The 22,296-nt window shown below is 36.1% G+C and overlaps 1 protein-coding gene across 1 annotated transcript in view; it reads left to right on the forward strand.

Moving 5' to 3' along the window:
• ABCB5 (ATP binding cassette subfamily B member 5) overlaps nucleotides 1–22,296 on the forward strand; it is a 128,796-nt gene that overhangs the window by 6,462 nt on the left and 100,038 nt on the right. The window contains exons 5-12 of the mRNA XM_055420559.2: nucleotides 8,389–8,580; nucleotides 8,666–8,837; nucleotides 11,565–11,689; nucleotides 12,447–12,624; nucleotides 13,941–14,054; nucleotides 14,370–14,480; nucleotides 16,553–16,678; nucleotides 18,433–18,636. Coding sequence (XP_055276534.2) covers nucleotides 8,389–8,580; nucleotides 8,666–8,837; nucleotides 11,565–11,689; nucleotides 12,447–12,624; nucleotides 13,941–14,054; nucleotides 14,370–14,480; nucleotides 16,553–16,678; nucleotides 18,433–18,636 — 1,222 coding nt within the window. The remainder of the gene's footprint in view (nucleotides 1–8,388; nucleotides 8,581–8,665; nucleotides 8,838–11,564; nucleotides 11,690–12,446; nucleotides 12,625–13,940; nucleotides 14,055–14,369; nucleotides 14,481–16,552; nucleotides 16,679–18,432; nucleotides 18,637–22,296) is intronic.

Genomic DNA, 22,296 nt, shown 5'->3' on the forward strand with positions numbered 1-22,296 from the left:
AGTTCAGTTCTGTCGCTTAGTCATGTCTGACTCTTTGCGACCCCATGAACCGCAGCACGCCAGGCCTCCCTGTCCATCACCACTCCTGGAGTTTACTCGAACTCATGTTCATTGAGTCTGTGATGCCATCCAACCATCTCATCCTCTGTCATCCCCTTCTCCTCCTGCCCTCAATCTTTCCCAGCATCAGGGTCTTTTCAAATGAGTCAGTTCTTCACATCAGGTGACCAAAGATTTGGAGTTTCAGCTTCCAACATCAGTCCTTCCAGTGAACACTCAGGACTAATCTCCTTTAGGATGGACTGATTGGATCTCCTTGTTGTCCAAGGGACTCTCAAGAGTCTTCTCCAACACCACAGTTCAAAAGCATCAATACTTCAGTGCTCGGCTTTCTTTATAGTCCAACTCTCAAATCCATACATGACTACTGGAAAAACCATAGCCTTGAGTAGATGGACCTTGGTTGGCAAAGTAATGTCTCTGCTTTTTAATATGCTATCTAGGTTGGTCATAACTTTTCTTCCAGGGAGCAAGCGTCTTTTAATTCCGTTGCTGCAGTCACCATCTACAGTGGTTTTGGAGCCCCAAAAAATAAAGTTTCAGCCACTGTTTCCACTGCTTCCCCATCTATTTCCCATGAAGTGATGGGACCAGATGCCAGTTTTCTGAATGTTGAGCTTTAAGCCAACTTTTTCACTCTCCTCTTTCATTTTCATCAAGAGGGTCTTTAGTTCTTCTCCACTTTCTGCCATAAGGGTGGTGTTATTTGCATATCTGAGGTTATTGATATTTCTCCCAGCAATCTTGATTCCAGCTTGTGCTTCTTCCAGCCCAGTATTTCTCATGATGTACTCTGCATATAAGTTAAATAAGCAAGGTGACAATATACAGCCTTGACGTTCTCCTTTCTCAATTTGGAACCAGTCTGTTGTTCCATGTCCAGTTCTAACTGTTGCTTCCTGACCTGAATGCAAATTTCTCAGGAGACAGGTCAGGTGGTCTGGTATTCCCATCCCTTTAAGAATTTTCCAGTTTATTGTGATCCACATAGTCAAGGCTTTGGCATAGTCAATGAAGCAGAAATAGATGTTTTTCTGGAACTCTCTTGCTTTTTCGATGATTCAGCAGATATTGGCAATTTGATCTCTGGTTCCTCTGCCTTTTCTAAAACCAGTTTGAACATCTGGAAGTTCACAGTTCACATATTGCTGAAGCCTGGCTTGGAGAATTTGAGCATGACTTTACTAGTGTGTGAGATGAGTGCAACTGTGTGGTAGTTTGAGCTTTTTTTGGCATTGGCTTTCTTTGGGATTGGAAAGAAGGCTGACCTTTTCCAGTCCTGTGGCCACTGCTGACTTTTCCAAATTTGCTGGCATATTGACTGCAACACTTTCACAGCATCACCTTCTAGGATTTGAAATAGCTCAACTGGAATTCCATCACCTCCACTAGCTTTGTTCATAATGATGCTTCCTAAGGCCCACTTGACTTCACATTCCAGGATGTCTGGCTCTAAGTGAGTGATCACACCTTTGTGATTATCTGGGTCATGAAGATCTTTTTTGTATAGTTCTTAAGTGTATTCTTGCCACCTCTTCTTAATATCTTCTGCTTCTGTTAGGTCCATACCATTTCTGTCCTTTATTGAGCCCATCTTTGCATGAACTATTCCCTTGGTATCTCTAATTTTCTTGAAGAGATATGTAGTTTACTTTATTTATAGTAAAATTGTATTCAGATTAAAAATTATAAATTCTGAAATAGATAATTTATAAGGACATTTTTGTTTTTGAGGCTTGTGTCTTAAGCAATATGCTTTCCTCTGTCACATGTGTTGAGTTTGTTAGAGAAATGCAACCTTACTGGGTATATTCACTGGATTTCAGTAATGTTTCACTAAAACTATCTGTCTTATCAGACCTAAAGTGAAAGTGAAAGTGTTAATTGCTCAGTCATGTTGGACTGTTTGCAAACCATGACTGTAGCTTACCAGGCCCCTCTCTCCACAGGATTCTCCACACAAGAATATTGGAGTGTGTTGCCATTCCCTTCTCCAGGGGATCTTCCTGACCCAGAGATCGAGCCTGGGTCTCCTACATTGCAGGCAGATTCTTTACCATCTGAGCTACCAGGGAAGCCCTTATTAGACCTAGGGTATCTCTTATTCTTTTCCCCCCGAAGTGAAGCCTCCATGTTATACAACCCTAAGACATTGTAATGGCACTGTCTAGGCCATAATTCTTGATCTTCCTTGCTGTTAGCCACATCCTCATTAATTCATAATCTTGAATTAATTACAATTAAATAAAATTTAAAAATCAGTTCCCCATCCTCAGTCACATGCCAAGTGCTCACAAGTCATGTAAGGTTGGCTGCCATATTGGACAGCATCAATATGGAACATTTTCTTCATCACAGAACATTCAGTTGGGCTGTGCTGTTCTGCAACTAAATGTGAATAGTACTGCCTCAAATTTGTCTTTGCTGCAGTCTCAGCTTTCTTTGAGGGAACGTTTCCAATTTTTTTAGCAATTTTTTCATAAAATTTATTTGTATTGGATCTTTTGAAAATTCCTAATTAGGATCCAGGAACTTCCTTCTACTGAATACTAGTCTTATAGTATTAGAACAGGGCTCTGATGTTACAATCATGAAGTATGAGTTTCTTACAAAAAAAGTTTGGAACCTTTAAAATTAGGGACATCTATTTAAAAAACAGATAATAAAAGAGCTAGAGTAAGATATGTCTGTGTAGTCTATGCACAGTTATTAAGAGATTACAAAATTTATGAGGAAATAAATATTCCTAACATTTATAATGCAGTATTTGTTATGATATTGTTTCTCAAACTAGTGTATCGGTTTGGAAATATTTGAAGTATGTAATGAATAATGGTTCCACAGTCAAATTGGTTTAGAAAACACTGTATATGACACCCTTGTTGGACACTTCGGACAGATAAGCATAGTTAAGGCTCAATTTAACCCAATTTTTCCAAACCTCTTTAACTATGGAAACTAAACATCCTACTGAGCTAATATTTTGATGAACAGCTATCTGGGAAACAGTTTTTTATAGAACTCTTCTGGTAGGGATAAGGTTGTGCCTCTTAACTCTGTAATAATCAGTACCTGAAGAATTTTATTCTACCTCAGTCATTTTACAAAGACAGTCACTCATAGCTTTATGTAATTTTGATGTTTTAATGTTGTCTGTGCCTTTGTCTTATTGCTGCTGCTGCTGCTAAGTCACTTCAGTCGTGTCCAACTCTGTGCAACCCCATAGACGGCAGCCCACCAGGCTCCCCTGTCCCTGGGATTCTCCAGGCAAGAACATTGGAGTGGGTTGCCATTAGACAATTATTCTGAAAATAAGATTCCTCCTTTACAATCAGTTCCCATTTCCACCCCTAGCCCCAAGCAAATACTTCTCCGCTATCTTTAAAGATTTGCATAATTTAGACATTGCTTGTGCTTAGAGACATATGTATACAGGATTTCCCACCTAACTTCTTTTATTAAATGTAATGTTTTTGAGGTTCATCCATATTATAATGTGTATCAGTAGTTTATTTCTTTTCATTGCTTAGTAGTAATCCATTGCAAGGATATATCACGTTTTGTTTGTTCACTAGATAATGGACTTTAGGACTGTTTCCGTTGTTTTTTGTTTTTTTTTTTTTGCAATTTAAAAATAATGTTTCTATGAACATTGATATTTAAGTTTCTGTGTGGACATATGTTTTTATTTCTCTTGGGTAGATACCTAGGAGTGGAATTGCTGGGTCATATGGTAAAATTCAGACTTAAATTGAAGAAAGTAGGGAAAACCACTAGACCATTCAGATATGACCTAAATCAAATCCCTTATGATTATACAGTGGAAGTGAGAAATAGATTTAAGGGACTAGATCTCATAGATAGAGTGCCTGATGAACTCTGGACGGAGGTTCGTGACATTGTACAGGAGACAGGGACCAAGACCATCCCCATGGAAAAGAAATACAAAAAAGCAAAATGGCTATCTGAGGAGGCCTTACAAATAGCTGTGAAAAGAAGAGAAGCGAAAAGCAAAGGAGAAAAGGAAACATATAAGCATCTGAATGCAGAGTTCCAAAGAATAGCAAGGAGAGATAAGAAAGCCTTCCTCAGCGATCAGTGCAAAGAAATAGAGGGAAAAGAACAGAATAGGGAAAACAACAGAATAGGAAAAACAAGAGATCTCTTCAAGAAAATTAGAGATATCAAAGGAACATTTCATGCAAAGATGGGCTCGATAAAGGACAGAAATGGTATGGACCTAACAGAAGCAGAAGATATTAAGAAGAGGTAGCAAGAATACACAGAAGAACTGTACAAAAAAGATGTTCACAACCAAGATAATCACGATGGCGTGATCACTCACCTAGAGCTAAACATCTTGGAATGTGAAGTCAAGTGGGCCTTAGAAAGCATCACTACGAACAAAGCTAGTGGAGGTGATGGAATTCCAGTTGAGCTATTTCAAATCTTGAAAGATGATGCTGTTAAAGTCCTGCACTCAATATGCCAGCAAATTTGGAAAACTCAGCAGTGGCCACAGGACTGGAAAAGGTCAGTCTTCATTCCAATCCAAAGAAAGGGAATGCCAAAGAATGCTCAAACTACCGCACAATTGCACTCATCTCACAGGCTAGTAAAGTCATGCTCAAAATTCTCCAAGCCAGGCTTCAGCAATATGTGAACCGTGAACTTCCAGATGTTCAAGCTGGTTTTAGAAAAGGCAGAGGCACCAGAGATCAAATTGCCAACATCCGCTGGATCATGGAGAAAGCAAGAGAGTTCCAGAAAAACATCTATTTCTGCTTCATTGACTATGCCAAAGCCTTTGACTGTGTGGATCACAACAAAGAGTCAGACACAACTTAGTGACTGAACAACACCAAAAATAACAAAGAGAGCTAAAACAGAAAAGCAGAATGGTGCCTTGTTCAGCCTCAGCTGGGAACATCTATCTATGTTGGGTGACTCAAAATTTTTGCCTCTCTGCAAATGTCCATAAATAACAATGAAAACAGCAATAACTGATTTTTGGGTTACGAGTGAATTTTGTTGAACAGGCACATTTGCCAACAGAGAATCTGGGAATAATGAGACTCAAGTGTATATTTCTTTGTGCTTTTCTTGGTACTTTACTACCCTGGCTCTCCAATTACCTCACTGGTCACTTCTCAAGCTCTCTTGACTGGTTCTTTGTCTTCTTCTTAAACTCTACCATGTGTGGAGAGTACTTGAGCTCAGTCCTTGGTCTTATTCTCTTTTTTTGTTGATATCTACACTTTATTCTCTGTCTCTGTGGATGATCTCAGCCAGTACTTTAATTGCCACCTATCAGCTGTTGACTCAAATTTTCATCTCCAGCTGATACCCCTCTCCAGCACTTCAGCTTCTCATTTTCAACTTGTTACTTGATATCCACTTTGATGTTTAATAGGCATGTCAGCCTTATGTCTAAATCAAAACACTTGATATCTCCTGCAAATCTGTTCCTCTGTCAGCTGCCCACATCTGTAAATGGCACCCCATTCACTCAGTTGCTCAAGATAAAATCTAAGCAGTTACGCTTGCTTTCTTCCCTTCCTGCTTTCCTCACATCCAGTACATTGGCAATTCTTGTTTATTGCTGTATTTCCAAAATATAACTAGAATCTGTCTACCTCTTTGCAATCAGCTTCCACGGTCTACATCCAAGCCTCCATCTTTCTTACTGTGACAATTGCAGTTGCCTCCTATCTAAACTGTCTTTTGTTTTGTTTTGTTGTTGCCTTCATCCATTTTCCAGAGCGGATCCAGAGTAATCTTTAAACGTTGAATATATAAGGACATTGTATGTTTAAATGGTCTTCTGTTCTCTTGGAATAAAACTTGTGTAGTGCACCATAGCTAAGAGCCCTATGACATGCCAAATTCTCCAGCCTCATAATTTCATACCACTTTGGACTTCTTTTGTTCTGGGAATATGGTAAGTTCTTTCCTGCCTCTGAATGTATTACTTGCTCTTCTCTGTTCCCGCAATGCTTTTCTTGCTTTTTTATGGCTAGTTCCATTTCTTCTTTTGAATCCCAGTCATTATATAATTTCCTCAAAGGAAATTTTCTTAATCATTCTTTTTATCTTCACTAACTCTCCTGACTCACCTTTTTGTTAGTCGCTAAGTCCTGTCCAACTCTTTTGGGACCCCATGGACTACAGTCTGCCAGGCTCCTCTGTTGTTGGGATTTCCCAGGCAAGAATATTGGAGTGGGTTGCCATTTCCTTCTTCAGGGATCTTCCCAACCCAGGGATTGAACCTGCATCTCCTGATATATATATATAGCCATTGATCCATCAGTGGCACTTACGTTGTTTTCATATCTTGGCTATTGTAAATAATACTGTGATGAATGTAGAGGAGCATATGTCTTTTCAAACTATTGGTTTTATATTCTTCAGACAAATACCTAGAGTGGAATATCTGGATCATATGATAGTTCTGCTCTTAATTTTTTTAGGAATCTCCATACTGTTTTCCATAGTGGCTTCACCAATTTAAATTCCCAGCAACAGTGCACAGGGATTCCCTTTACTCCACATCCTCACCAACACTTGTTATTTCCTTTCTTTGTGATAATAGCCATTTTAACAGAGGTGAAGTGATATCTCATTGTGGTTTTGACTTGCATTTCCCTGATGATAGGTGATATTAAACATATTTTCATGTGTCTCTTGGCCATCTGTATGCTTTCTTTGGAAAAATGTCTCTCCTGATCCTCAGTCCATTTTTTATTTGGATTGTCTGTTTTTTCCTTGTTGATTTTCATTAATTTTTATATATCTTGGATCCCAGCCATTATATCATTTCCTCAAAGGAAGTTTTCTTAATCACTCTTTTCATCTTCACTAACTCTCCCAACTCACCTTTTTGTTAGTCGCTAAGTCCTGTCCAACTCTTTTGGGACTCAATGGACTGTAGTCTGCCAGGCTCCTCTGACCTTGGGATTTTCCAGGCAAGAATATTGGAGTGGGTTGCTGTCTCCTTCTCCAGGGATCTTCCCAACCCAGGGATTGAAGCTCATCTCCTGATACATATATAATATTAGACATATGACTAGTAAATATCTTCTCCCATTCAGTAGGTTGTCTTTCTGTTTTGCTGACAAAACTTTTTGGTTTGATGTCATCCCACTTGTTTATTTGAAAGCTTGTCTGATTCTAAGAACCAGTCTATTTCTTCTAGGTTGTCCAACTTGTTGTCCAACTTGCAAATAACTGTTCATTATATTCTCTTATAATCCGTTGTATTTCTTTGGTATCCGTTGTAATTTCTCCTCTTTTGTTTCTGATTTATCTAAGCCTTTTCTTTATTCTTAGTAAGTTCAGCTAAAGGTCTGTCAATTTTATCTTTTCAAAGAACCAGCTTTTAGTTTCACTGATATTTTCTGTTGTTTTTAGTCTCTATTTCATTTATTTCTGCTCACCACTGTCTTCAGGCTTCATTTCTTTTTCTGGTTCCATGAGATATTAAGTTAGATTATTTATTTGAGATTTTTCTTATTTATAGGCCTGCTGTAAACTTTCCCTCAGTACTGAACTTGCTCTGTCCCGTAGATTTTGGCATGAAATGAACACGTTTCTTATCTGGTCTCCCACTGTTAGATATTTAGAATGTTTACAATTTTATGTATTAATGCTATAATAAACATTCATCTAGATTAATGTTTGTACATATTTCCTCAGGGTAGGTAAATTAAGTTGGACAATTTTGGATTTAATGGTATATATATATATATATATATACACACACATATATATATTTAAAGCATTTAAAATATATATTTAAAGCATTTTATAAAATGCTTTTGACTACTATCATTTCTTTACGCTCCCTTTTCCACATGCAACTATAATAATTACATCAATGTAGCACTTTCAAGTGAAAGTATTAAACATATGGAAAGAAGCTATAACCTACAAACATATTTTGAAAGATCCCTGGGTCGGGAAGATCCCCTGGAGAAGGAAATGGTAACCCACTCCAGTATTCTTGCCTGGAAAATCCCATGGACGGAGAAGCCTGGTAGGCTCCAGTCCACGGGGTCGCAAAGAGTCGGACACGACTGAGCGACTGAACGGAATGGAATGGAACGGAATCTATGCTAATAATATAAGAGAGAAATATTCTGAATGTCATACAAGGGTAACCTAGATTCCTCTATCAGCATACTCAGTCTTTCTGATGTTGGTTTATTTTTAATTATGTGCTTTAGCACAAACTCTCTTAATCAAATATGACAAATTTCATTTTTTGGTAACAAAGAAAAAAAAGGTGTACTTCAATCTCACTAAAATTTCCAATAATCTTTTTTTCAGGTTAACCTTGTATTATGTTGGAATAGGAGTTACTGCCTTGATTTTTGGCTACATACAGATTTCGTTTTGGGTCATGAGTGCAGCACGACAGACCAAGAGAATTCGAAAACAGTTTTTTCATTCAGTTTTGGCTCAGGACATCAGCTGGTTTGACAGTTGTGACATCGGTGAACTTAATACTCGCATGACTGAGTAAGAGAATGGATGTGCAGCTTATCAACTTTGTTCTTATACCTGATGTATAAATGACTTAATTTCGTGTATTTTCTTGTTTCAGTGACATCAACAAAATCAGTGATGGTATTGGAGACAAGATTGCTCTGTTGTTTCAAAACATGTCTACTTTTTCTGTTGGCCTGGCAATTGGTTTGGTGAAGGGCTGGAAACTCACACTGGTGACTCTGTCCACGTCCCCTCTTATAATTGCTTCAGCAGCCATATTTTCTAGGGTAGGTAAGATAGCTAATGCACTGTGGACTGAAAGCAAGAATGTGAAGATATTTTACTGGGATTGTATAAAAAGAAGGCAGTTCTATTTATTTATGTTTCCCCAAATAAGAAAGAATATTATATGCCACAAATACTTTTGATTTTGTTCATCATTAACCACCTTTCTATCTTCAAGTAATTTGACTATAATGAAGTCTGATTTTAATATCTTACTAACATCTAAAAATATTCCTTTCATTTGGAACCTAATGCAGTTTCAAATACTAGCATGGATAAAGTTTTATGCCACTATACATTGAATGCTGGGAAAGGCTTGTGTATTCTAAATTCCCAGATAAATGTGTTTCAGTTAATTTCACTAGAACAGAATGGAGAAATCCTAAAACAGTAAACATTTAAGCTGTTATCTGACTACTTTATGTCAACCATTCCAAATTTATATTTTATAAGGCTCTGAATTACCATTTAAAATGTCTGCTAATGTGTGTGTTTATATATTATGTCAATCTGTTTCAATTTTTAAAAACAAATTATGTATTTACACAAGTTATATTTTATCACTGTTATAGTGTGAATATTAATATCTTTATAAGATATTAATCTATTTACAGACTGGTTTTGAAATCAGTGCCCTTTGTGAAGGGCAAAATATACATATCCCTGCACCAATATATCCTTAATATCTTTCTCCATGTTAAGTCTTTGGCAATACTACCAATGTGTATACCCATTTCCTATATTGGAGGCACAGTGTATTCTTGAAAGATGGAGTTTTGGTTTGTTTTGGGGTTTTTTGCGTTTAAAATTTTTCAAAGCTAATTGTTCTTTATGGAAGTCAAAACCATAAAATTCACTGTTTATTTGTTAGCTATATACAGATTCAACCAAATAAGAACTTTCAGCAATAAAAAATATTCTGTGATTAAAAATCCCTTCACAATAGATTTGAGTGTTTAGACAACAGATCTTTATTTAGTGAGTTCTAGTGTTGACCTTGTAACCCTTGTCAAAATCTTCATCCCCAGCTTACTAGAGATAAGGACCCCTCAGTAGGAAAAATACCCATGTTACTAAAATCAGAGCTTTAACTTCCCAAGAAGTGAAGTGGACAATGAGTTTAAAAAGAACAGCAGTGGGGAAAACTAAAGTCTGCTCTTGTTTGCAATAGGAAGCAAAGTCAAAATTATCTAAATGACTGAAGAAGCCAGACAGGATGGTTTCTAGCATCTTTTAATTCAATTTAATTTGACAAGTATTTATTGAATACTGGATATGTATTGGATTGGCCAAAAAGTTTGTTTGGGGTTTTCAATAAGATGTTACAGAAAAACCCAAAAGAATTTTTTGGCCAACCCACTACAAGGTTTTTTGCTATGTGCAGCTTCCCCTTCAGTGATACATTATAGAAATAGCTATTTTATTAAGTGATTTTGGTAAATAATGAGGATTACTCAGTTTATAATACCTTCTGCTTTAGCAAACATCTGAACATGTCTTACATAAAATTAGTTCCAATTATGTGGAGTGTATTTTGAAAGTGGATTGATTTGTTATGTGAGCAAGCCACAGTTACAGACTCATAACCCTAAGGACAATCTCCCTACTTCCTTTCATTGAACTATTATGCTAATTACTAAATTAAATCTTTCACACAGGCAGGCCTGGTGTGCTGTGATTCACAGGGTCCCATAGAGTCGGACACAACTGAGTGACTGAACTGAACTGACTGAACTGAAATGAGATGTATAATAGAGAAAAAAAGCACATGCTGATTAAAAATTTTGAGAAATCAAGTAAACTTGACTAATATCACCAAGAAATAGTCTCTCTCTCTCTCTCATTCCTCTTCTTGCTACAACTCTCTAATTCACCCTTGGGAAGTCTTTTTCTTTCTTGCTTTTTACATAGTAAGAAATCAAATCAAGTCAAATCAGGCACAGTAATTTCCAAAATACACTTAAGAAGAACCATGTCCCTAATATCCTTCTCCAAATCAAATTTTTCCAAACAGTATTGAGATAGATACTCATTTTCTAAGCTTTTAAAAATATAGAGAAAAAGCCGTGAAGCTCCATTAAAAGGAAAAACAGAGATTAAGACTCTAGGCTATGTTAAGCTAAGCTTATTCACTAAGCTGTGAGATTCTAAAATGTCAGTGTCTGTCATCATTGATTTCCTCATTTGCAAACTGACTGGGTTAGAATGTTATAGGTATATTTTCAATAGTAAAATTTTGTCATTCTAGATTGTACCTGAATTAAATTCTCTGCACATTGTTAGTATCTCAGGTTATTCTTTTTTTTTTCTGATAATCAATCACACTTTTTTTTTATTGGGGTATAATTTACAATATTGTGTTAGTTGAAGGTGTACAGCAAAGTGAATCTGTTATGCATATACATATATCCATTCTTTTTTAGTGTTTCTTCCTATATAGGCCATTACAGAGTGTTGAGTAGAGTTCCCTGTGCTATACAGTAGATCCTCATTACTTACCTGTTATATATATATATATGTTTGTATGTGTCAAACTCAATCTTCTAATTTGTCCCCTTACCCTTACCCAGGGTAGCCAAAAATGTATCTCTTACATCTGTAACTCTATTTATATTTTGTAGATAAGTTCATTTGTAGCCTTCTTTTGGATTCCACATGTAAGTGATATCATATGGTATTTGTCTACCCTAAGTTATTCTTAGGTTAACTGTGGTTTTTGTTTATTATAGATAGTTATTTCATTATCCAGTAAGGAATTAAATGCCTATTCCAAAGCTGGCGCTGTAGCAGAAGAAGTCTTATCATCAATCCGAACAGTCATAGCCTTTGGGGCCCAGGAGAAAGAAATTCAAAGGTCTGTTTCTTTAATTATGATAATATACACTTGCTTTTATTTTCTCCCAAGGCAATTTCCACCAGGAGTCAGTGGTCCAGCTGTGATGGGACCTGTCTGAAGTCACAGCTGCAACTTTTTTTTTTGGTGGTTGTTTGTTTTGTTAAATAAGATCAATAACTATTATCTGTGTAAAAGTGTTGCATCCATATTATAAAAATTCACGCCATTGAAGAAATATACAGAAGAAAAATAACTCACTTTGTTTCACCCTCTTCAGAAAAATATAATTAATATTTAGTGACTATCATTCCAGGCATCTTTTCAAATATATACACAGACATCAGAATAGGGAGGTCAGTGCAAAGATCAATGAAAATTATTCTGCTAAGTGCGAGCCTGCTCTTCATCTTATTCAGAACAAAAATAATTACTTTAACTTTTACCTAAAAAAAATTAAATGGAAATGGAATTTGAAGAAATTGTCAAAATTTAGCAGCAAATCTCTTCCCAGAAATAGTCCTCATCCCAAAGTTATTCCTCTAAAGTGAAGAGGAAAATTATGGACTCATTTCACAGCTAGAATCTTTGTTTTTCAGCAACTTGTTTCACTTTATCAAGGTTGGAGAAGGAAATGGCAATCCACTCCAGTATTCTTGGCTGGAGAATTTCATAGACAGAAGAGCCTGATGGGCTATAGTCCATGGGGTTGCAAAGAGTCAGACACGACTGAGCGACTATCATTCAAGACTATTATATTTTGTTGTGTCTTTTAAAGGTATACGCAGAATCTAAAAGATGCAAAGGATGTTGGCATAAAAAAAGCTATTGCTTCAAAACTCTCTCTTGGAGCTGTGTACTTCTTTATGAATGGAACATATGGACTTGCTTTTTGGTATGGAACCTCCTTGATTCTTAGCGGAGAACCTGACTATACCATCGGAACTGTTCTTGCTGTAAGTCTTATTTGAGAACAAAGGTAACTGGCTTAGATAATCTTTTCTTACCTAGCGTTTATTAAAAATTTCTCTTTGAATGATAGTGAATATTTAAAGATGAGTGTTTTAATAAACAAATATTTGTTTCCTTCAAATGATTTGTAGGCACCTTTATAGTTGTGCGTTGTCAGGATTTACTCATTCTAAAGCATGATGCTTTTGAAAGAATCATAATTGAATTCTTCACTGGGAGTTAGAGTCATCTTAATCCAGGAGTCAAAAAGACCAGTCTCTTGTGAGACTATTTTCTTTCCATCTTGCTGAAATAAGAGGGCGCTCTGCATTCACCTTGCTAAATGTCTTCTTCTGGAAATATTCTGTAGATTGGACTCTCCTACTCTTCCTCTCTCCTTTCAGCCCATAGTAATGTTTAAAACAAACTATATACAGCTATGTTCAACATCACAACTTAGAGTTTTTTAAACTCTTAATGGTTATACATTAAATTATAATTTTTTCACTTACGCTAAGTTTCAATAATAAACATGTCAATCAGTTCAGTGTTAAGAGTCATTTGTCTTGATGAACTAAATGTATCTGGCTGATATACTTTATTTCTCATTTGGCCTTCCCATTCTATGTAGATTTCTTTTCTGTCAACTGAAGTCATCTTTTAAAGTTTAGACTTTACATTTAAGACTTTAAGCTATTCATTAATTTCTGGTAAACAAAACCTGAGTTTGAGAAATTTTTAGCACCTTTTTCCTCCTCAATTTATGTGTGACTCTAGGTTTATAACTAACTTGCTAAGCTTTAGCTTCCTCATCTATAAGACAGGGAAACTAGCACTTAGCTTGTGAGATTCTTTGCTTATTTGTCTTTTGGCAGAGATGTGTCTGTCTGAAAATGGACAACTGTCCACTAAAACAAGTAATCAGAAAAGTTGGGGAACAATAGTACAGCATCTCTAAGACAATGAAGTCTATAACATCCTTCCCTTTAAAGTTAAGAAGTTAACCAGCATGCAGGAGAGTACAGCTCACCTCCTCACCAGGTTCATGTATGGCTAGCAGTCCTCAGTAAGCAGATTTTTATGCTCAGCTTCCCCACAGGTAATAACAAGATGATTATGGGACAATTAGAAATTGTTCAACATGAAGAAAAGGCCAACTGCACTTGGATTAACTAATATTTCCTTTCTGTTTGACAACATCTTCCAATCTTTCCTATCTAATTTCTCTAAAATATCTCTGAATCTCAACCAAGTATACACTTCAATCTGTTGTCCCTCTTATAAAACTGTGAAGGATAAATATTATTTTTTGTTTCTGTAGGTTTTTTTTAGTGTAATCCATAGTAGTTATTGTATTGGAGCAGCAGCCCCTAACTTTGAAATGTTCGCTATAGCCAGAGGAGCCGCCTTTAATATTTTCCACATTATTGATAAGGTAAGACTCCCAATTGCTTTGAAAGATAACTATCATTACTGCAAGAAGGAACCCGAAGAACAGGCACACTCATTTCACTAAAATGAAAAGATGGACAAAATCCATGTTTACCAATTGGCAATGGAAAGAGGAATTGTTTTAACTCTTCTATAAGGAGATTGTGTTTTATCAAAGCCTGCATATCCAACTCAATGCACTTCTAAAGCAGAAAGGAGAATATTGCAAAAGAAAATATATCTTTAAACTACTTGTAGAATATAGAGAGTGTCAGCTTAGTTTCTCTAAGATTTATAATGCCCTCTTTGTTTTTCCAAGAAACCCACTATAGATAACTTTTCAACAACAGGCTCTAAATTGGAATGCATAGAAGGAACTGTGGAATTTAAAAATGTTTCTTTCAGTTATCCATCAAGACCATCTATCAAGGTAAGTAAAATTTAATTACGGAAATGTACAATTTTCTAATATTACTTTCCACTGGCTTGATCACTTCTTACGAAATTGTTTAGGATTAGTCTGACCAAGATTTGGCTACTTTGTTTAGAGATTTGAGGGGAGAGATGGAGATAGAGACACAGAGAAAGAGGAGAAGGAAAGAAGGAAGGATAGATCACAAATGCACAAATAACTCTGGAAGAACTACTTGCATTTTGCAGCCTCTTCTCTGTGGTCAACTGACTAAAGTATTTTCACCTCCCTGGAATTCCTTCACTCTGAATTTGGGAGCACAGAAAAATGTCTTGAATTGATGGTGCCACCTATTATTGGTGGTCCCTGGATTTTTTCCCACTCAGTATAGACAACTCGGTGAACTTTTTGAAGTTTCTAATCTGGGGGAATTGTGTATATGTTGTGTCTTTCCCTTTTCCCTTCCCTAAGCCCTTTATTACACCAGCTTTTGTGCCGCAGTTTCTGTCTCTTACACAAGCACACACTCAAACCACTCAGCATAAAGTGCATCCTTCTCCTTTTATCATTCAGTCTTAGACAAGTTCTAGTAAAAATATGTCTGTCTGTTCTATTGTTTTCATCCTTTCATCTTATTAGTGTATTTATCTAAAAAAGTAGTTAAAAATTTCAAGGAATAACTCCTAATAAAATACCTGTTTTATAGAAAAAGGATGGTTTTAAGTGAAATAGGTAAAATTACTAATGCCATCCACCTTTACTGTCTTTTAAAGTGTCCAAATATCCCCTGCATAGTTTGCATCAAAAAAAATATTTACCTACTCCTACTACCTTAGTTTTTTCTAGGTCTTTGATTGAAATTAATTTTTTTCAAAAATCACTATTTAAAAAAATTTTTTTGTTACTCAATTACCATTATTAGAATAGTGTTGTCTTCCATCATTTTTCTTAATATAAATAGAGCATTTTATTCCATTTTGCAACTACATTTGGGTTGGCTTCCTGGAGACTTAAGCAGCAGTTTTGCCGGTACATTGCTTGGTAAAGAGCTCTCTGGGTTTTAAACAACTACTTTTTAAATGAACCTTTGAAACATAGCCTTTTTTGTTAAATTTAAAAATGAATAATTCCCCCCAAAAAAAAAATCTCCCCACTTTAAATGAACAAAACACAGATTCTTCGAAAGAAAGAACAGAAGTGAATTCTAGAGTAAAATTGCAGATGGGAGAGGAGGTACTCCCACTGGGTTCTCTTATTTCTCATCTCTTTTAGAGAATTTTTCTCTGCTTGGTCCTTTGAAGGTATTAACTTTGGTCTGTTTAAAGAGTCTCTTTCTTTATAAATGTGGAGATCAAAATGAAAGAATTCAAGAGAATATTCCCATGTTTGGGGAAAATGTAAGCAAAGATAGGTGAGAGTTTCTCAACAGGATTACTGTTGTCATTTTGAGAAGGTAGTTTTTTGGAGTTTCTCTCATAATGCAGGTTCCAGGACACTAACTGCTGGTAGCAACCCCCAGTTACTGAGAAAAGTATAAAAGTACTTACTCCCCTAAATTAAAATGTTCCTGTGAGATCTACCACTAGAAAAGGAGGCTTTCCAGTGGTGAAATCCTATTCCAGCAAATCCCTAAGAAGTCTGCCAGTTGTTTTACATTAGAATATGTTTTGCAACAGTGTTAAATATATTCTAAGAAAGAACTTCCTTAAAGGGCTCACAGAGATATCTGGCAAGGTTTCATTCCTGTTGTTGCAACTTAGAAGATATAACTTTCTCTAACTTGGTAGTCATGAAATTCACATGAAGTATTTTGACTGAAAAGTTGAAAAGTTTGCTGTGGCTCGTTAATAGTCTGAGTACTCAACTTAGATCTTCTTTTTATATAGAGAGATTATTAGTTTTTTACTGTCACTTTCCAAAATTGTGTAGGTAATTATACACATACATGAAACAAACATAGCAAGATCTAAATTTGTTGTTCAGTGCCAAAATTTTTCTGTTTGTAATTATACATTAAATTTCTGAAGATAGGAAAATCGTATTCTTACTTATCCTACTTTTATGAATTTCCCTTCCATACATTTCAATAGATTCTGAAAGGTCTGAATCTCAAAATTAAGTCTGGAGAAACAGTAGCCTTCGTCGGCCCCAACGGCAGTGGGAAGAGTACAGCAATCCAGCTTCTGCAGAGGTTATATGATCCTGATGACGGCCTTGTAAGTGTACCTAGCAAGATCATGTACAGTCCACACAACGAGATGTGGAAATGCTCACCTGTTGCAGAGAACTCACAGCTATGTCAACTTTTAATTTTTAATAGTGGGGCTGGGAGAGAAGCCATATTGTTTTCTCTCTTGCATATTAATTCATTCAGCAAGTATTTATTGAGCACCTACCAAGAGCCAGACATTGTTCTTATGTGCTGGGAATACACTGCTGAACAAAGCAAAAAGACCTCTCTGCCCTCATCAAGTTTACATTCTAATAAGCAGAGACAGACAATAAATAAAATCAGTAAATTATATAATGTTAGATGATAATAAATGCTGTAGAGAAAAATAACTAGTAATTTGTAATACCTAGAACTTAACAAGAATTTCAGTCTCTCAAAACATCCCAATAGAATAACATCTGTAGAAAATATGCACTCTCATTTTTTTGCATCATCCATATGTTGCACTTAATTTTTTAACCTGTAAATAGCATAGAAAACAAGATTATGATAGTCACAGAAGCATAATTTGTAATGCTTCTATTCAGTTCTTCAACTGTTACTTTTAAAAGAAAATATACTCTTCTGAAACATAAATTTGACATCTTAAGTCTTTATGTGGAGTATATTGCTGCTGTTGCTGCTGCTAAGTCACTTCAGTCATGTCCAACTCTGTGCAACCCCATAGACGGCAGCCCACCAGGCTCCCCTGTCCCTGGGATTCTCCAGGCAAGAACACTGGAGTGGGTTGCCATTTCCTTCTCCAGTGCATGAAAGTGAAAAGTGAAAGTGAAGTCACTCAGTCGTGTCCGACTCTTTGCGACCCCACAGATTGCAGCCCACCAGGCTCCTCCGTCCATGGGATTTTCCAGGCAAGAGTACTGGAGTGAGGTGCCATTAGACCTACATATTCATGCTAATATTGAATAAATTATTGGCTTAGTATCCCGTATATAAACAGTTGCATGGAATACCCATGCCCTGACAGAATACCAGTTGGTGTGAAATAACAGAGTTATGATTATCATACCTTGGCTTCTATCATTGAAATATGTTGGGATAATGAATAATGGCATTATCTATAGGGAATACAATGTTCATTTAAGATTATTTATAGCAGGGAGTAAAATGAACTTTTATCTTTTGCAGAGGATTGTGGTGTTGAAGGGAAGGAAGGACATTTCCTAGAAAACAATGAAGAAGTCACATAAGTCTTAAAATAACAAAACTGAAGTTTTTTACATGTGTCTACATAATAACATTTGTGACTCCTAGAGTATATATCCTCATAATACCTAATTTGTGGATCATGTTAGGGCCTATGGATCATATTATTCTTAGTGTTAGGGTTTCCCTGGTGGCTCAGACAGTAAAGAATCTGCCTGTAATGCAAGAGACCCTGGTTCAATCCTTGGGTCAGGAAGATCTCCTGGAGAAGGGAATGACTAGCCACTCCAGTATTCTTGCCTGGAAAATTCCATGGATAGAGGAGCCTGGCAGGTTATAGTCAATGGGGTAGAGTAAAGATATTCATATAGTTTGAACGAATTTTAAGTCAATATTTTTAGGTTTTATTAGTTCGCAACTACCAGAAAAAGTCTATTGGCAGTGTACTTGCTATACATATTTTATCAAAATATAGTCAGTCTTTGTTTCCTGAAACAACCTGCTTCTCAGCTTATGTTTTGGAGTAGTAAAAAATGTTTTAACCCAATGCAGTGAAAGGCATCACAGTGATTCATTCCTTTGGATTTATAGATCACGGTGGATGGTAACGACATCAGAACTTTAAATGTGCAGCATTATCGAGAACATGTTGGAGTGGTCAGCCAAGAGCCTGTTTTGTTTGGAACCACCATTAGTAACAATATTAGATATGGACAAGATGGTGTGACTAATGAAGACATTGAGAAAGCAGCAAAGGAAGCAAATGCTTATGATTTTATAATGGAATTTCCCAAGGTAAGTACACTATGTAACCTATATTCTTAGCTTAAACTTAAAGCACTGAGCTATTCCAAAATAAGTTAAATAATGCTAACATCTACAGAGTAAGGTAAGCGTGATTAATTTTTGCATTGTCCTCAATGAAACTATGAATGAGAGAGCATAATAACAACCCAAAGAATACATTGTTGAAAGGTCAAAGTTTTTAATCTGTTTTGTTCTTACTAGTTCTCACTGCTAATAGAAAAGAAAAATAAAGGATATGTTAAAATATAACAAAGAAATATGAAACAAAATCATCAGTCTACCCTGAGAAATGTGTATCTGCAAAATGTTGATTTGCAACGCCATCTTGTGGCTAAGAGTGGGAATGTCACATGCAATGTTCAGATTGGTTCTGTGTTAAGGCAAAGGAAAAAATTTTGTTTTTGAAGTATATGGAACTACTATTGGATAAGAAATGTGAAATTACAGTTGGAAAGAGACACAGTAAACTATAATTTGGGGGTATTATGACATATAAGATCCTAATGGATATTTAAAATTGATAGAGAGCTATAAAAATATTTATATTTCTTAAAGTATTTGTTCATTAGTAGCATTTCATTTTCAGTTTTTCATTTCATTTTCAATTTCATCCCAGTATCACTTGAAATTATTATGGGGAGCACCTTGTGAAATAAGAAAGGATGATATATGAAATTAAAACACAAAATTCTAACATCCCAGAAGGCAATAATAACAAAAAAGTTATTTTAATGAATATATTTCACAAACCACATTCCATAGGTCATAATAATTTTGTTCTTTTGTTTTTTTCATAAAATTTTTGTTATGCTATTTATTACCTCCTGTCCTCATTATTTAGGGTCATACTCAGGACAGAAAAGTTATTCTTTGAGGTCATTCTTTGCCTTGTGGTTTGGGAAAACACAAATTTCCTTTCTTTGACCTTCATTCAACACTTTCACTGACTTCTTTTCCTCAAAAAAAAAAAATGATCTTCAGTTTTCCATTTGGAATTAAGGAGTTTTCTGATGCTTCTTAAGTCATTTTTTGAACTGTGGTGTTGGAAAAGACTCTTGAGAGTCCCTTGGACTGTAAGGAGTTCCAAACAGTCAATCCTAAAGGAACTCAGTCCTGAATATTCGTTGGAAGGACTGATGTTGAAGCAGAAACTTCAATACTTTGGCCACTTGATGTGAAGAACTGACACATTGGAAAAGACCCTAATGCTGGGAAAGATTGAAGGTGGGAGGAAAAGGGAATGACAGAGGATGAGATGGTTGATTGGTATCACCTAATCGATGGACATGAGTTTGAGTAAGCTCTGGGAGTTGGTGATGGACAGGGAAGCCTGGCATGCTGCAGTTCATGGGGTCGCAAAGAGTCGGACACGACTGAGTGACTGACCTGAACTGAACTGAAATCATTCCCTGTAAGTTATGACTTATTTTTACTAAAAGACCAATATTTACACAAAGGTGTTCCTTGCTATAAATCTAATAGTAAATCCTAAAGATATAATCCAAAGAACAAATTTAAATTGCTGGTTTATTATGATAGAAGCTAAATTCCACAGACATGATGGTTAAACTGGGATATAAGAATAAACATAATAATAAATAAAAGTTACAGAAGTGGTTTCATATAGGTGAAAATTTAGGGAAAGCTATACTCAAAAATAAATATAATTTCTAGGCTTTCTATCTTGTTCCATTGGTCTATATTTCTGTTTTTGTGCCAGTACCATACTGTCTTGATGACTGTAGCTTTGTAGTATAATCTGAAGTCAGGAAAGTTGATTCCTCCAGCTCCATTCTTCTTTCTCAAGACTACTTTGGTTATTCAGGGTCTTTTGTATTTCCATATGAATTGTGAAATTTTTTGTTCAAGTTCTGTGAAAACTGCCATTGGTAATTTGATAGGGATCACATTGAATTTGTAGATTGCATTTGATAGTATAATCATTTTCATAATATTAACTCTTCCTAGCCAGAAACATGGAATATCTCTCCATCTGTTTATGTCATCTTTGATTTGTTTCATCAGCATCTTATAATCTTCTGTGTACAGTTGTTTGTCTCCTTAGGTAAGTTTATTCCTAGATATTTAATTCTTTTTGTTGCAATGGTGAATGGGATTGATTCCTTAATTTCTCTTTCTGATTTTTCATTGTTAGTATATAGAAATGCAAGTGCTTTCTGTGTTTTGATGTATCTTGCAACTTTGCTAAATTCACTGATTAGCTCTAGTAATTTTCTGATACTATCTTTAGGGAATCATGTCATCTGCAAACAGTGAGAGCTTTACTTCTTCTTTTCTGATCTGGATTCCATTTATTTCTTTTTCTTCTCTGATTGCTGAAGCTAAGACTTCCAGAACTATGTTGAATAATAGTGGCAAACGTGGACACCCTTGTCTTATTCCTGATCTTAGGGGGAATGCTTTCAGTTTTTCACCATGGAGACTGGACAGCTACATGTAAAAGAATGAAATTAGAACACTTCCTAATACCATACACAAAGATAAACTGAAAATGGATTAAAGACCTAAATGTAAGACCAAAAACTATAAAACTCTTAGAGGAAAATATAGACAGAACACTCGATGACATAAATCAGAACAAGATCCTCTATGACCCACCTCCTGCTACTGCTGCTGCTAAGTCACTTCAGTCGTGTTCAACTCTGTGTGACCCCATAGATGGCCTCCTACCAGGTTCGCCCATCCCTGGGATTCTCCAGGCAAGAACAGTGGAGTGGGTTGCCATTTCCTTCTCCAATGCATCAAAGTGAAAAGTAAAAGTGAAGTCGTTCAGTCGTGTCCGACTCTTAGTGACCTCATGGACTGCAGCCTACCAGACTCCTCCGTCCATGGGATCTTCCAGGCAAGAGTACTAGAGTAGGGTGCCATTGCCTTCTCCGATGACCCACCTCCCAGAGTAATGGAAATAAAAACAAAAGTAAACAAGTAGGATCTGATTAAACTTAAAAGCTTTTGCACAGCAAAGCAAACTGTAGGCAAGGTGAAAAGACAACCCTCAGAATGGAAGAAAATAATAGCAAATGAAACAACTGACAAAGGATTAATTTCCAAAATATATAAGCAACTCATACAACTCAATGCCAGAAAAACAAACAACCTAATCAAAAAGTGGAAAAAGACCTAAGCAGACATTTCTCTAAAGAAGACATACAGATGGCTAACAAACACATGAAAAGATGCTCAACATCGCTCATTATTAGAAATGCAAATCAAGACCACAATGAGACATCACCTCACACCAGTCAGAATGGCCATCATCAAAAAGTCTACAAACAGTAAATGCTGAAGAGGGTGTGGACAAAAGGGAACGCTCTTGCACTGTTGGTGGGAATGTAAATTGATACCGCCACTCTTAAAGACAGTATGGAGATTCCTTAAAAAACTAGGAATAAAACCACCATATGACCCAGCAATCCCACTCCAAGGTGTATTCCTTGAGGAAACCAAAATTGAAAAAGACACATGTATCCCATTGTTCATTGCAGCACTATTTACAAAGCTAGAACATGGAAACCACCTAGATGTCCATCAACAGATGAATGGATAAAGAAGTTGTGGTCCATATACGCAATGGAATATTCCTCAGCCATAAAAAGCAATGCATTTGAGTCACTTCTGATGAGGTGG

This window comes from Moschus berezovskii, chromosome 3 (genome assembly GCF_049115385.1).
Source record: "Moschus berezovskii isolate FMDL1 chromosome 3, NW_MosBer_1.0, whole genome shotgun sequence".
Classification (NCBI taxonomy): domain Eukaryota; kingdom Metazoa; phylum Chordata; class Mammalia; order Artiodactyla; family Moschidae; genus Moschus; species Moschus berezovskii.